Source organism: Cyprinus carpio, chromosome B13, assembly GCF_018340385.1.
Source record: "Cyprinus carpio isolate SPL01 chromosome B13, ASM1834038v1, whole genome shotgun sequence".
In the NCBI taxonomy this organism is placed as follows: domain Eukaryota; kingdom Metazoa; phylum Chordata; class Actinopteri; order Cypriniformes; family Cyprinidae; genus Cyprinus; species Cyprinus carpio.
The window spans coordinates 13,307,402-13,320,703 of NC_056609.1; the positions used below are offsets into that span (position 1 = coordinate 13,307,402).

At 38.6% G+C, this 13,302-nt stretch overlaps 1 protein-coding gene across 2 annotated transcripts; it reads right to left on the bottom strand.

The window, feature by feature from the left end:
- Positions 1–2,868: 2,868 nt before the first annotated feature.
- On the bottom strand, positions 2,869–13,061 carry LOC109087014 (deubiquitinase DESI2). Of its 2 annotated transcripts, none has more exons than XM_042736684.1 (5): positions 12,499–13,061; positions 5,411–5,483; positions 4,157–4,250; positions 3,900–4,041; positions 2,869–3,740 (listed from the first exon to the last, which is right to left on the bottom strand). In XM_042736684.1, exons 1-5 carry the CDS (start codon positions 12,535–12,537, stop codon positions 3,573–3,575), a joined length of 516 nt encoding a protein of 171 aa, XP_042592618.1. In that variant the 5' UTR covers positions 12,538–13,061; the 3' UTR covers positions 2,869–3,572. The 2 variants fall into 2 exon arrangements, with proteins under 2 accessions (XP_042592618.1, XP_042592617.1); XM_042736683.1 differs by having other exon boundaries at positions 2,880–3,815; positions 12,499–13,059.
- Positions 13,062–13,302: the final 241 nt, after the last annotated feature.

Here is a 13,302-nt window from a genome sequence, read left to right on the forward strand (position 1 = left end):
ATTTACCTCATGGGCATGCAAGCAAAAACTGGCAAGGCTGCTCCCGTCTACCTAATAAGCCTTCTCGCATCCGATATCTTCAACATCCTTGGGCGGCCGAAGGCATCTGCGGAGGACGCTCAGAAAACCAGTATGCAGAGTACAGACATATCCTCTCTGATATTCTACTTTGGGATCATATCCAACATTGTGTTCATGGTCTGTATTGCTCAGGAGCGATATCTGTTGGTAACCTGTCCACAATATAATGCCTTCTGCATGAAACTCAAGCAGTCGAGCATGATTTCATTGGCCGTGTGGGCAGCTCCATTTGCAATACTCTTTCTGGCTTACCAAGGATATATCATCTTATTCTCCATAGCTCTTCTTCTCCCACTACCATTCCTGGGGTTTTTCTTTTTGGATTCTTTTAGAGCCTTGTGGTGTACAAGACGGCCAGCACCTGTGACTAACAGAAACAAGATTCTGGGTATGCAAGCGGTCATCTTGTGTAATTACAGTATACTTTACCTTCCTTTTATCCTAAATACTCTGTTCAAAGCATTGGCTTTAAGCTCTTATGTATACTACTTGGGACTTGTATCTGATCTTCTTCTCTATCTTGGCCCACTGGTGGACCCATTCCTCTCAATCTTCCTTACAAATGGAATGGGTGACATTTTGAAAGCCTTTCCCTGCTGTGCTAGGACAAACACACAGGAGGAAACTGACTCTGTGAATACAGACACTGTGGAAACAGTATCTGGGATCTTAACTCGGCTCTGAAAAAATTAAAATTGAACTAATAAGAGTTATTTTGATTGTTAGCATTTTACAGCATGGTAATAGTTCACCCAAAAATGTTTTAATTCAAAATTCTGTCATTGTTTACTCATCCCTCACCAAACATGTATAATTTTTTTGGTGGAACACAAAATACATTTTGATTAGATTTTTGTTTGTCTGTTGTTTTGTTTAAAACCCACTGGTGCTATTCAGTAAAATTTCCTGTTTTGAATTTTTAAAAATCACAGCTTCATCAGAATGGTACAAAACACAAAAATATTGAGGGCATGAATCGAGCAGACTAAGTGGTCGTAAAAAAATTCACACTTGTGGTCTTCGGTCAAAAACGACCAACCACAAAAAAAAAAGAATGGGAAATCGACAAAAACATACAATTAACAAATCTGACACAATGCAGAAAAAAAAAGTACACAGCAATGATGGTGAAACTCTAAAACATCAAGTACAAAACCAACACATCCACTCACACACACATGCATACACACACACCTATGAACTGGTGTGACTGCACAGCAAATATGTAAAATAAAAGCAATAATTCAACTATAATTCAATAATTCTCATTCCAATTGCCATGAAAGTCAAGTCAAGTTTAGTACCATTCTGATGAAGCTGTGATTTAAAAAAAATTCAAAACAGAATTTTTTTAAATATTTGATTTGTAATGTCCCATGACTGAAAATACTTTCAAAAGAAAACCCCCCACTTCAGGTTGACTTTGTATCGGGCCATTCTCTGCAGACTTATTTAAAAGGTTACTCCATCCCAAAATGAAAATTTTGTCATTATTCACTTACCACCATGTCGTTCCAAACCCATAAAAGCTTAGTTCATCTTCTGAACACAGTTTAAGATATTTTGGATGAAAACCGGTAGGCTTGTCAGCCGCGCCACAAGGATACGTTTTTTTTTTACATGTATTTACACTTTGGTTTGAAAGAAAACAGCGTATTAGAGCATGTATTTACACTTTGGTTTGAAAGAAAACATACTGCTACAAAATGATGCTACTACGCTAGAGACACATAGGAGAGGAATAGTTTAATAAAGTTATTTTTGTTTTCTTTGTGTACAAAAAGTATTCTCGTCATTTCATAACGTTACAGTTGAATCACTGATGGCAGATTGACTATTCCAGGGGTAGGCAACGTTGGTCCTGGAGTGCCGATGTCCTGCAGAGTTTAGATCTAACCCTAATCAAACACACCTGAACAAGCTAATCAAGGTCTTTAAGATTACTAACGCTACAGACAAGTGAGGTTTTTTTATGGTTGTAGCTAAAGTCTGCAGGACTTCGGCACTCCAGGACAGACGTTGCCTACCCCTGGACTATTCTGACGATGCTTTTCATACTTTCCTGGACCTTGACAGTGTTACTTACTTGGCAGTCTATGGGACAGCCTCAAGCCTCCTGGTTTTCATCCAAAATATCTCCGTGCTCTGCATTTAACCCATCCAAAGTGCACACAGCAGTGAACACACACACACACACCGTGAACACACACCTGGAGCAGTGGGCAGCCATTTATGCTGCGGCACTCGGGGAGCAGTTGGGGGTTCGGTGCCTTGCTCAAGGGCACCTCAGTCGTGGTATTGAGGGTGGAGAGAGCGCTGTACATTCACTCCCCCCACCTACAATTCCTGCCCGCCCGAGACTCAAACTCATAACCTTTCGATTACGAGTCCGACTCTCTAACCATTAGGCCACGACCAAGAGATTTAGTAGAATGGTGACCAACAAGATTTTTAATTATTAAATAACTTAAATTTAAGTCCATTCCTCACACAAAGCTTTCATACTGTACATTATTCAGGCGACTTAGAATATAGTGCACAAGTTGTATGGACTACTTTCATGGCACTTGTCATTTATGGAGACTAGTAACTTTTCACTTTCATTATATGGAGAAGAGCAGCTCAGACATTCTGCTAAACATCTCTATTTTTGTTTGATAAAAGAAAGAAACACATATGGATTCGAAATGACAAGAGAGTGAGAAAGTAATAAATTATGCTTGTATGTTTCCACAGAGTTGTCAGAATTAACGGATAACTTTGTTTGAGAACAGACTTGTATATTTTATTTAATAATCATAAAATGGAATACAAATGTTGTCTCAAGTACATATAAGACTCTAAAAACTAAAAAGGTGTAAAACATCTGAGGAAGGTCTCATAGGATAAAAAGCCTGCCACTCAAAGCAGACCGAACAGGTAGAGATCTGTAGAGAAAGAGTGCAGAGCTCTCTGAGCACGTAACAGTAAAAATCTTCAGGCACAGTCACCAAAGTGTGGGATGTGTGTCATTACAAAAGTGTGGAGATTTGGCTTTTGTAACCCGCACACAACAACAAAACATACATGGATCGGAACGCAAGAAATCTGTAAACAAATGTTCTCCATAAAAAAAATCTCATATTCACTGACTAGGCGTAACTCCGGCGTAAGAAAAGCATGAAAAAAAAAAAAAAAAAAAACGGTGACTAAACAAAGCAATTGTATTCAAGTCCTGAGTTTTTAAAACAAAACATAAAAGGCCAATACGTAATTAAGTCAAAACACTGACGAACCCATAGAAGGTTTTACAGTAAACAAGAGTGATAGTTTCCAGGCCCGTAACGGTCACTTGAGCGTACTGAAATAATTCAGTGCACACAGACGGTGGGTTTCATCCAGTCCGCTGGTGAATTGCTAGTCTCTCAGGAGAGGGGGTGAGGGGTCTATTGGCAGCAGAAGCTGTGGTCCAGCTCAAAGCACGGGTGGCCTGTCACTCAAGGCAGAAGGGTTCATCGGCGTGGTTGGTGTCGGGTAGGTCTGGGAGCAGGTGCCATGGCGCAGGAAGACGTCGAGGCAGAGGCCGCAGCATCCTCGGCCTCCTCCAGTTCTCCCTGGAGCTCCTGACTAACACTGGACTGCAGTGCGGCCGGCGTCAACCACTCCTTTGGCAGGCAGCTCTGAAGGAAGGGCACACAAGAGCTGAAGTAGGCCAGTCGGTTCACCCAGCGTGGGATCTCTCGACCACAGAGCATCTGCCGCAGACGTGAGGAGGGAGATATCGAGAGATTTTAGACTCTTTACGGCAACGTGGACCCAAAAGATTAATATATATATACCTCTGATAGTGCTGAGGAAAAGTGATTGCAGTTCTTGTGCATGAGGTGATAGGCATTCCCCTTATATTCCTTCCCCATTTCCTCCACAATTCTCTCCACATCCTCTTCTGTAAAGTCTGTGCTCCCTAAAACAATGGCCTCTCTGAGAAAGAAAGTAGAAAGTAAAGAGGTTGTGAGAAAAAGGCAGAGAGAGGAAGAGGTTGTTGCAGACATATCCTTTCAGTCTGATCAGCATAGTGATAAATATTGTGACTCACTTGAATTTGAATGTCTCTCCCAGTTCTGTGGCGTCACCAGGTGTTATCTCAAATATACCTGAAAAAGGATAAGGATGTCCTCCATAGGCAAACTCTGCAATAAAAGAGAACGTATGAGTTAGGTTATTAAAGATTCTCCATGATCTGCCTTTACAGAGAGATTGTTAGCACACAAATGTGCTATAGAGCACCTTTTATAATTTGCATGAATTTTAAAGTATTGTCAGTTAGTCATGCTATTCTAGCATACGGTTTTCAGAGCACACACGCAGAAACTGGCTGTCACAGCACATGAGTACTGGACTGAGTTAAACTCAAATACACACAAGAAAAAACTCGTTGTATTTTAGGAATTATAGTACTTTCAGTACAATTATTTTATTTATTTTTTTACACATATTTTGTTTTATTTCAATTAATGAAAATGTTTTTACTAGTTTTAGTTACTGTTGCACACTTCAACAATGGGTGTAGATAGTGTAAATAAACTTATTTCTATAACTTACACACCGAAGTGAGGATGCTATGTTAGTGTGCTATAGGTCTTTATAGGTCGGTCTACTGTATCTGTCGATTTGGGGTAAAGGTGAAAAGCAAACTTTGATGATCAGTAGCTAGTAGAGAGTTGGACTTGTAACCTGAAGGTCACAGGTTCGAGTCTCGGTGCCGGCAGGAGTTGTAGGTGGGAGGGAGTGAATGAACGGCGCTCTCTTCCACCCTCAATACCCATGACTGAAGTGCCCCTGAGCAAGGCACTGAACCCCCGGTTGCTCCCCGGGCCCTGGATATAGCTGCCCACTGCTCCGGGTGTGTGTTCACGTTGTGTTTACGTCTCAATGCTGTGTGTGTGCACTTGGATGGGTTAAATGCAGTGCACCAATTCCGAGTATGGGTTACCATACTTGGCAAATGTCACAACTTTCACTTTCACTTTACTTTATAAACTCCCTGGAAGGCTGTGTGCCCTTTTTAGTCATTTTGTTCACACAGACATCATTCAAGAAGGCCAATGCAAACTCTCACAAACTGCCAAACAAAACATCTCCTCTTCATCTATTTAAACTGGAAGCCTTTGGAAGCAGAAACTGCTTAAAATGTCAAGGTCTCTTCCCGTTGCATCCACAGATCATCTACGGTGTGAGGTTTAGTCATGTTTAGACACCCCCTTCTTTCTTTGTTGCAGTCAGGCAAGTTAAACACTGGATTTTGGAGCAGCTTGACTCATTTGTGTTGGAGTCATAATGCAAGCCTTACCTCTGCCATAGATCTCAATTCCTGAGTGAAAGACTCCAATTCCCAGAGAGGTAGTGAACTCATTGATCCAGTACTATAAGGAAGCAAAACAAGTCTGAGTCACATACAGTCAAATGGTAAAAGTGTTTCAAGAACTGGATTGCTGTTTTCATTTGCAGTGTTCAAATCTGCAAAGGATATTAATAATAGATGGAAATATATCCAATAGATTCTCATTCTCCATAATAAACCATTCTTAACTATGAAATTGATGAACTCAAGTGTACAGTACTATTACACTCCTATAGACATTACTGAAGTTTTTTGTTTTTGAATAAAAATGTTTCATCAGCCAAACAACTGGTATGTTGTTAAACAACAATCCATTGAATGCACTGTGCTTCCACCCTCATGGCTTGGTTTTCATTTCCGTTAAAAATAGATCATACCCTGAATCAGGTATATGGGCAACTTAAACCACTATTTAAACTTAAAAAATATATATATATATTATTTTTTAAAAAATGAGGGATTTGCAGAACATTCTGTAGGTGCCTCAAATATGAGCAATATGTACATTTTAAGTGGATATTCATAAGCTAATTATAAACATTATTAAAAACATTCAAAATATATATATATATATATATATATATATATATATATATATATATATATATATATATATATATATATATATATATGGTTCAGGTTCAAATAATTTATTTTAGGTTTTATTATGCAAATTATCTTTTCAATTACACTACTAATAGAATTTAGGGGCACACCTTAAATCAGCCTGCAATGCAGTCGTTCACATATTTTCCCCATTTTAACCTTATCACTGACAATTGCTTTGATAATAAATAGACTTAACTCATAGAGATTACAATGTGCAGTATTCTTTTTACTACAACAAATATATAATAATATATATATATATATATATTTGTAACATGTAATATTATTACATGTTCATTTCATGTTTATACACATTTGACAGTAAAGCACTAAGCTTGAGTTGGGAAGCTTACAATATGTATTTTATTAACAACAGTAACGTGCAAAATCTAAAAATCAAAATCTTTTTATGCAGATCAACAACTTCAGTGATTATGTGCGATAGTCGCAAATTAAAAAAACTTTGTTTTTCAAAGCACTCCGTGACGTTTTTTACTCATTCAAAAAAAAAAAAAAGAGCAAACCTGCCAAAATCTGATTTCTTGAGGATTTGATATTTTATAATAGTGATTTTATAATAGTGATTTTATTATTTCAAAATATAAATAAAAATAAGTGCTCCTCTGCTGCCATCTACAGGTTATAATGGTGATTTGATGTATTTTTTTTTTTTTTTAATTTTACGTAAGTGTTTGTTCACCACAGTATATTTTGGTCATCCCATTGAAAATAACATTCAAATTGGATCATTTAAGAGCTTTAAAGTTCTGGAAATAGTTGTGTGAAATGCTTTTAGTTGTAAGTCATTAAAAATTGCTTTATTTCGACTGAAAATGTCTCTCTCAAAAGGCTGTACAAACCCAGAAATAAATAATGTAATAACATTCGACTATTTCTGCCACAACACCATGTTTACAGTTAGCGTTACTACATTAGCGCTGTTTGATCAGTTTATAACAGAGATTTCTGTGCAGAATTTGAATGCATCTCACTAGATCTCACAGCAATCTTTATTCATTGTACAGTGAGTTCAAACGCTTCTGGACCTTGCAGTGCTGTGCAGCAACAGTGTCGCGAAATCAACTCTGGTTTACGAGTAAGTCTGGCCGCACACTAGACGATTTTTAGGCCCGATTTGCATCCCCAAATGATCGTGGTGTGGCCTGATTCATGGCTTGTCGCAATTTTTTTTTTGTCCAAAAAATCCTCTATTGTCTGGTATCATTATGATTACTTATCTGCTCCCGATTGAGACGGAGCGTCACTGAACTCAAATCATAAATATCATAAATAACATGTTTAAATAGAACTAAAAGTATTGATCCGGATGCCTCTGATGTGATCCCCACGATGCAGCATCACCTACCGGATGTTGCATGCTTCTATAGATGAAACTTGGCAGCCACAAACATGCCATGAAAGCAGATAACATCACCCATATTCTTTATTTATACTTTGTTTTTCAATGTGAAACAGAATGCGCGCCAGCAGATTGTCCTCTATTTGTCTTTCCTATCTAGTCACGTTTGATCTTGTGAGTCTCTGTGAGATCAAGTGTGATTGTGAAATCGTTCCTACAATCATCAAGTGTGTGGTCTCGTGGTCTGGTCGAATCGTCTAGTATGTGTGTTCAGAGGATTATAAGGCTAAAAATCGGTTGAACTGTCTTCTTGTCTGTGGTCTCCCATGGTTTTTAAAATTGTCTAGTGTGCAGCCAGCTTAAAGCTGTTCTGAGCACGGACTAGTTTGTTTGCATCGTGGTCTGAGCTGATAAACGGTGTGCCCAGCTCAAACAAGTAGCGGGATTTTGTTACACTTTCATTTCGTTTGCCATTTGATGTTTCTCATATGCGACAGAAATGGCAGCGCGAGTAGAACAACGTGGTGGTCGCGCCAGTGCGATCGCGCACAAAATTTACTTGCACCGGCAGAAAAAATGGTCGCAGTCTGGAGCCCTGACAAACCTTTGTGTTCACACCCAACGAAGGCTATTTCATTAGCAGGTCTGCTGTTTAAGGAAGTAACCAACAGCTGTCCACAACTGATTACAGGGCCTTTCGCACCGCTTTAGTTCCAGAACTAAATGTACAGTACTAAAGTTCTGGGACGATTTTGCGAGAACTATTTCCCAGGAAACAGTGTACTAGGAAGTGATGTAAGCTGGTCGACAGCGATGTCGTTTGTGCACGGCGTTTAACAATGAAAACAAAGAAAAACAACATTAACAACAGGAGGATGGAGGACGCTGTGATTGGAGCTGTGTTTTTGTTGTGTCTCGCGGGTTTCACATTAATGGACATGGAATGTCGATGTATACGTAAATTGATTGAAATAACGGAAAGGGGGGCTTAGATTCTCCAATGACAACTGGCAGTGCTACATTTGCAACAAGTGCCTGCACTTCAGCGTCCGTCCATCTATCGCTGTTCTCCAAACTTGCGAAATAAGTTGACACAATGTTTACACGACTTTTTAAATCATGGCGGGTGATGGCATTTTTGAACGCGTCTGGCCAATCACTGTCTACTTACGTTGAGGGTAGTACCAGTTGTACTGGTTAGACCCTGCTCTGGAGTAGGAGCTAATTTGGTTTTTGATAAAGGCAGTCCGGTACTTAAATCGTACCCACTTCCGGCGGTGTGAAAACACCAAAAAGTGAGTAGTTCCACAATTAGTTATGGTACTATGAAAAGGATCCTGCGGTGTGAAAGGCCCTTATGTGTCATCAGAAAATAAGATGTCACTGGACCAGATGGTTTCTAGATGTCTTTTATGGCATTAACCTACTGCACTAATTTAACTACATTTGCAGTATATCAATTGGCACAATGTAAAGTGTTGTTTGTTTAAAACAATTTAAAAATACGAAAAGTTAGTCAAAAATATGTGAAAAGGGATGGGAAAAGTTGATCAGCTAGACAGTTCTCCAACTTCTCTCATCATTCAGGGATGTCAAATAAGACACTTATCCTTCTGGCCTCAATTACTTCAAAGCTTATTATACATATCCTTAATTACAGAACTGGGGATTAGACTCTCTGTGATTACCAACTGGCTTCTGAGTGTGATTTTCAGCAAGAGTACTCTTATGCCAAGAGCTGCGATTAGAAAATAAAATCTACAAGCTCTGACATGAACTATGTGGGATATCTCACTCTGACAAGTTCCTATGGGAACTGCTGTAAGGGGACTTTATTTCAGTAAAAGACCTTACTGTCAGGCTGGAACTTAGGTTCATGACACAAACCCGTGATATTCGTGGATTCGTGGAAATAATGAATTAGCCTCAAAACTTCAAATTACACTTTAGAAATCATAGGTCATTTATCTGTTAAAACAGAAAGATTACTTCTGACAAATTTCCCATTTTCAGCTTTATGAGCTACAAATCTCCTACATGGTTTATAGGCTTAACTAAGGACATACAACTTATAATGTGATTCCCATCCTAATTAAGATTACTTGACATCTTTTAAAACCTGGAACAGCTCAAATTTCTAGCCTTAATCTTTATGTGAGAACATAGGCTTAAAATATTCCAACATACTATGAGTGCGCCTGCCTAAGGAAAGTATACACTTCCGTGACCCTGTTTCAAAGGGTCAATGAGACACATGAGACAGACTAAATCTTTAAATGGAGACTATTCACATTACTCAGTGATCAATGACACTTAAAAGGTATGGTCAGTTTTTATAGTCTTTTTTTCAGCCTACAACATTTTGTACATTTGGGGTAAAATGCATTTGCATTAATTTAAAATAATAGGCCTTCCACAGCACAAAGTGACTTGCGACATACAGTGGTTTACGCCATGTAGGCTAAAAAATATTATTGGATATAATTATATTATCAAATTAAAAATTATGGAAAAATATTAGACTATTAATTTAAAAGATATTTACATTTATTGTAAAATATGTTATGCATACAAATATTCAAGTACTTTGAGAGTGTAGGGAAATGGACTCATTGGACTGTTTCATGGGCGTGGGTGGGTGGTAAAGAGATCTTCTGGTGCAAATTGCTTGTTTCACTTCTGTAACTGGTGAAAGCTTTTGCAGAATCATGGGTAATGTAGTTTATCCAAAAGAAATTCTGCTGCTGAACACAATTGTTTAAAAATAAATTGAAATAATGTGGGCTGCTGGCTCCAACAAAAGCATATAGCATCAATTAACAACCTCATAGCTTAGAGCAGGTCTGTCTTTAAAGGGTCATGAAACCCCCTGTTTCAGCACGGGTTAGTACACACCACAGTTTTAAAAAAGGCTAAAAAAGTGGGCGTGGTGCGCAGCGGCCGAGGAGGAGGAGGAGGAGGAGGAAGAAGGGGGAGACAGACAGTTTCATTTCACTCCTATCAAGTTAAAAACACAAATAAATGCACAGCCATTTGCACTCTTCATCGAAAACATATATATGAACGCACTGTTGCACCTCTGAGAACTTTTAAGGCTTATTCTGTGGCGTTTATATAAGCCTTTTGACAGAAAAAACGGTTATGCTCACCAAGTAAATGAATCGTGTTTGTGCCGAACTCTTATTACAGAACAAAAACAAACACTCTTCTTCAGTCCATGAACGTTTCTCTCAGTTGATGTGTGCGATGTCATGTCACAGTATGAAACGTCTGTCATAGCGAATCAACACATGCGGTTGTGAATAATTAAGCGAAGCCTCTTCTCATAGGATAAGAAAATGCAGTCTCATGAATAATTTAATAGACACCGACGCGTCATCTATGTACTATAATCCATTGCCACGACACAAATTGTGACGTCAACACAATGTAAATTTTAAACCCGGAAGATGAAAATAGCGCAAAAAAGCTTACAATTAACCAGTTTTCTCCAACAGTTAAAATTATCGGATGCTAACATTGTCTTCTATGAGGTGCAACATAAACACCTCTGCTAAAATCTCAGAAAAAGTAGTCTGGGGTTTCATGACCCTTTAATGTCTTGGCCTATAATTTATCGTTAAAAAGCTATTTCTGTATGGAGATGATGATTGGGATTTTTACTTCTGGAATGGACTGTTGCACAACTTCTAGTCTCTGAGGGTATGTTTATATGACAACAATGTTGTCAAAACAATCCCCCTTCAGATAGTTCTGCCAAATCGACTAAAAACGCTGTATTATGCAAGCTAGGTCAGTAGTTGGCGATGTCACTTTGTAAAGAAACACTATGTGCCTGTGCAAATATGCATTCCTACAGACTGAACCTGTAATACATCTGCATGTGACGTCACCATTTTCACAAACTTGCATGTTTGTAGTTTGCATGGTAATAGTATCGCTTTCAAAACTTGCACTTTGGGGGCATTTACACCATTTTCAACTAAAAATAGAAAAAAACTATGCGTTTTGAAAACTCAATTACACAACAACTACATTTTGGAGGCCTGAAAACAAACTTTTGGAAATGGGTTTCAAAGTGCACAGTACAGTTATCGTCTGTGTAAACTACAGAAACGTGAATTACATACACAAAAAATGTAGTTTGTAGTACATTGTTGTTGTGTAGGTAATGTATCTTTTGAAACCCATTTTCAAAAGTTTGTGTTTGTAGGCCCATAAAATACAGTTGTGGTGTAGAAGCCCCCTGACACCCCTCATGAGCTTGAGCAAGAAATAGAAAACCTGGAGTGAAGTGATTACGGAACACTCTGAACCAGGAGAAGCACTTCATGTCTCTCTGCAATATTCCTTTCTGGCTTTTATTCCGTATGTTTTTTTTTTTGTTGTTGTCAAGCAAAGCTTGATGCTTTTGAGTTTGACAGAAAAGAAAATTACACACTGCAGAATTGTTTTCTGATACTCAGGTTTCTTAATATTAATTAGCTATGAATTGAAACTTCTATAAAGAGGGTTGTAATATTACTGTAATACTGATTAAATGAGCTATTCTCTTGACATTTGAAAAAGCAAAGCATCCATTATGTTTAGTGTGACATCTCAACAGCTGTCTCAGATCTCACAGGTGGATTCAAATGACAGTTGTATTAACTGGGTCAAAGCTTTCAGCTAGACTGTCATCTCAATACTTACAATTCTAACAAACTTGATCTCTTACTACAGGAACGTGGTTAAACTAAAGTACTGCTTATGAAAGTAAACAAAAGCTGTATCCTCTCTGATAAGCTTCCAAATAGCTACCGCACACATTTCCTTGGACTATAAAACGTTATCTCTTTTCCATTGCATTTACTAATGGAGCTTTAAAATGCATGCATGCATACTGACACGGCTCAGAACCTAGCAAGCTGACTGAGTAACGTTTCTCGTTTAAGCGTGCGCAAAATGCTGCCCAAGTAGGCAGCTCACAAGGTTTTGAGACACAGCCAATGAATGCGTTGAACTAGTGCCAATACTACACACCTCTGTCACTGGAGCGAGTTATTTGTATTTGTATAAAGTCACCTACCATATCATAGACGTTCAGAATAACCGGCTCGTTTGCCATCACAGGGATGTTGGTGTTTTTCTTTCACTTTAGCTGCCGACCAGCTGCTGCTGCTGTCCTCCGTTTTCCTTTTTTCACTCTCTTTCTCAGTACACGGACTTATTTTCTTTACCCTCGTGAGCACCTTTGCTGCGTCCTCTCGACCTTTGCTGGTTTATAACAGTTTAGAGACATCCAAGAGCTGGTCCTGAAGGGGGTTTTCATTGATTGATTTTTCAGGCCACTTTTTTTAGTCCAGCTACAGGGGGTAGCGACACTGCTAGGCTAACTGCCATTTAGCTTCATGACCAGCGGAGACAAAAATGAACGGCACACAAGAGAAAGATAAGAATTTGCGTGGAGACTTAGCCATTCAGACGACGAAGTGATTTTTACAGTGAACGGAAATGAAAGCAGACGCACGTCAGATAAAAGGAAGACGTTTTAGCACCCGACATATGAGAAGCCTCCCCCGTTTTGTGTGTCTGATGTGAACTGAATGCGCGTGCCTGATGATGGCCAACCTCACAGCGGTGCATTACTGCCACTCTAATGCTTTTATAGAACAAAACAGCCTCCACACATGGACACCTCATCATTACATTAAAGCATCGTTACACTCCTATACAATATTAAAACCAAGTCGACTTTTTAACAAGATATTTTGTGTCATTTTTGTTGTTGTTTTGTGGAATGTTACCTATATATAATGTTATAATTATGCAATTAAAATGGTTAGAATAGTTATCTATTACATATTTTTAATCTATACATACAGAAACTTGA

What these genes read in the sequence shown, in the direction of transcription:
- LOC109087014 (XM_042736683.1), bottom strand. Translation starts at nt 12,537, where the DNA reads ATGGCAAACGAGCCGGTTATTCTGAACGTCTATGATATG. An exon ending in TTCTGAACGTCTATGATATG is followed by an intron (nt 5,484 to 12,498) that starts GTAGGTGACTTT and finishes GCTTCCTTATAG; the next exon opens with TACTGGATCAATGAGTTCAC. An exon ending in AATTGAGATCTATGGCAGAG is followed by an intron (nt 4,251 to 5,410) that starts GTAAGGCTTGCA and finishes CTTTTATTGCAG; the next exon opens with AGTTTGCCTATGGAGGACAT.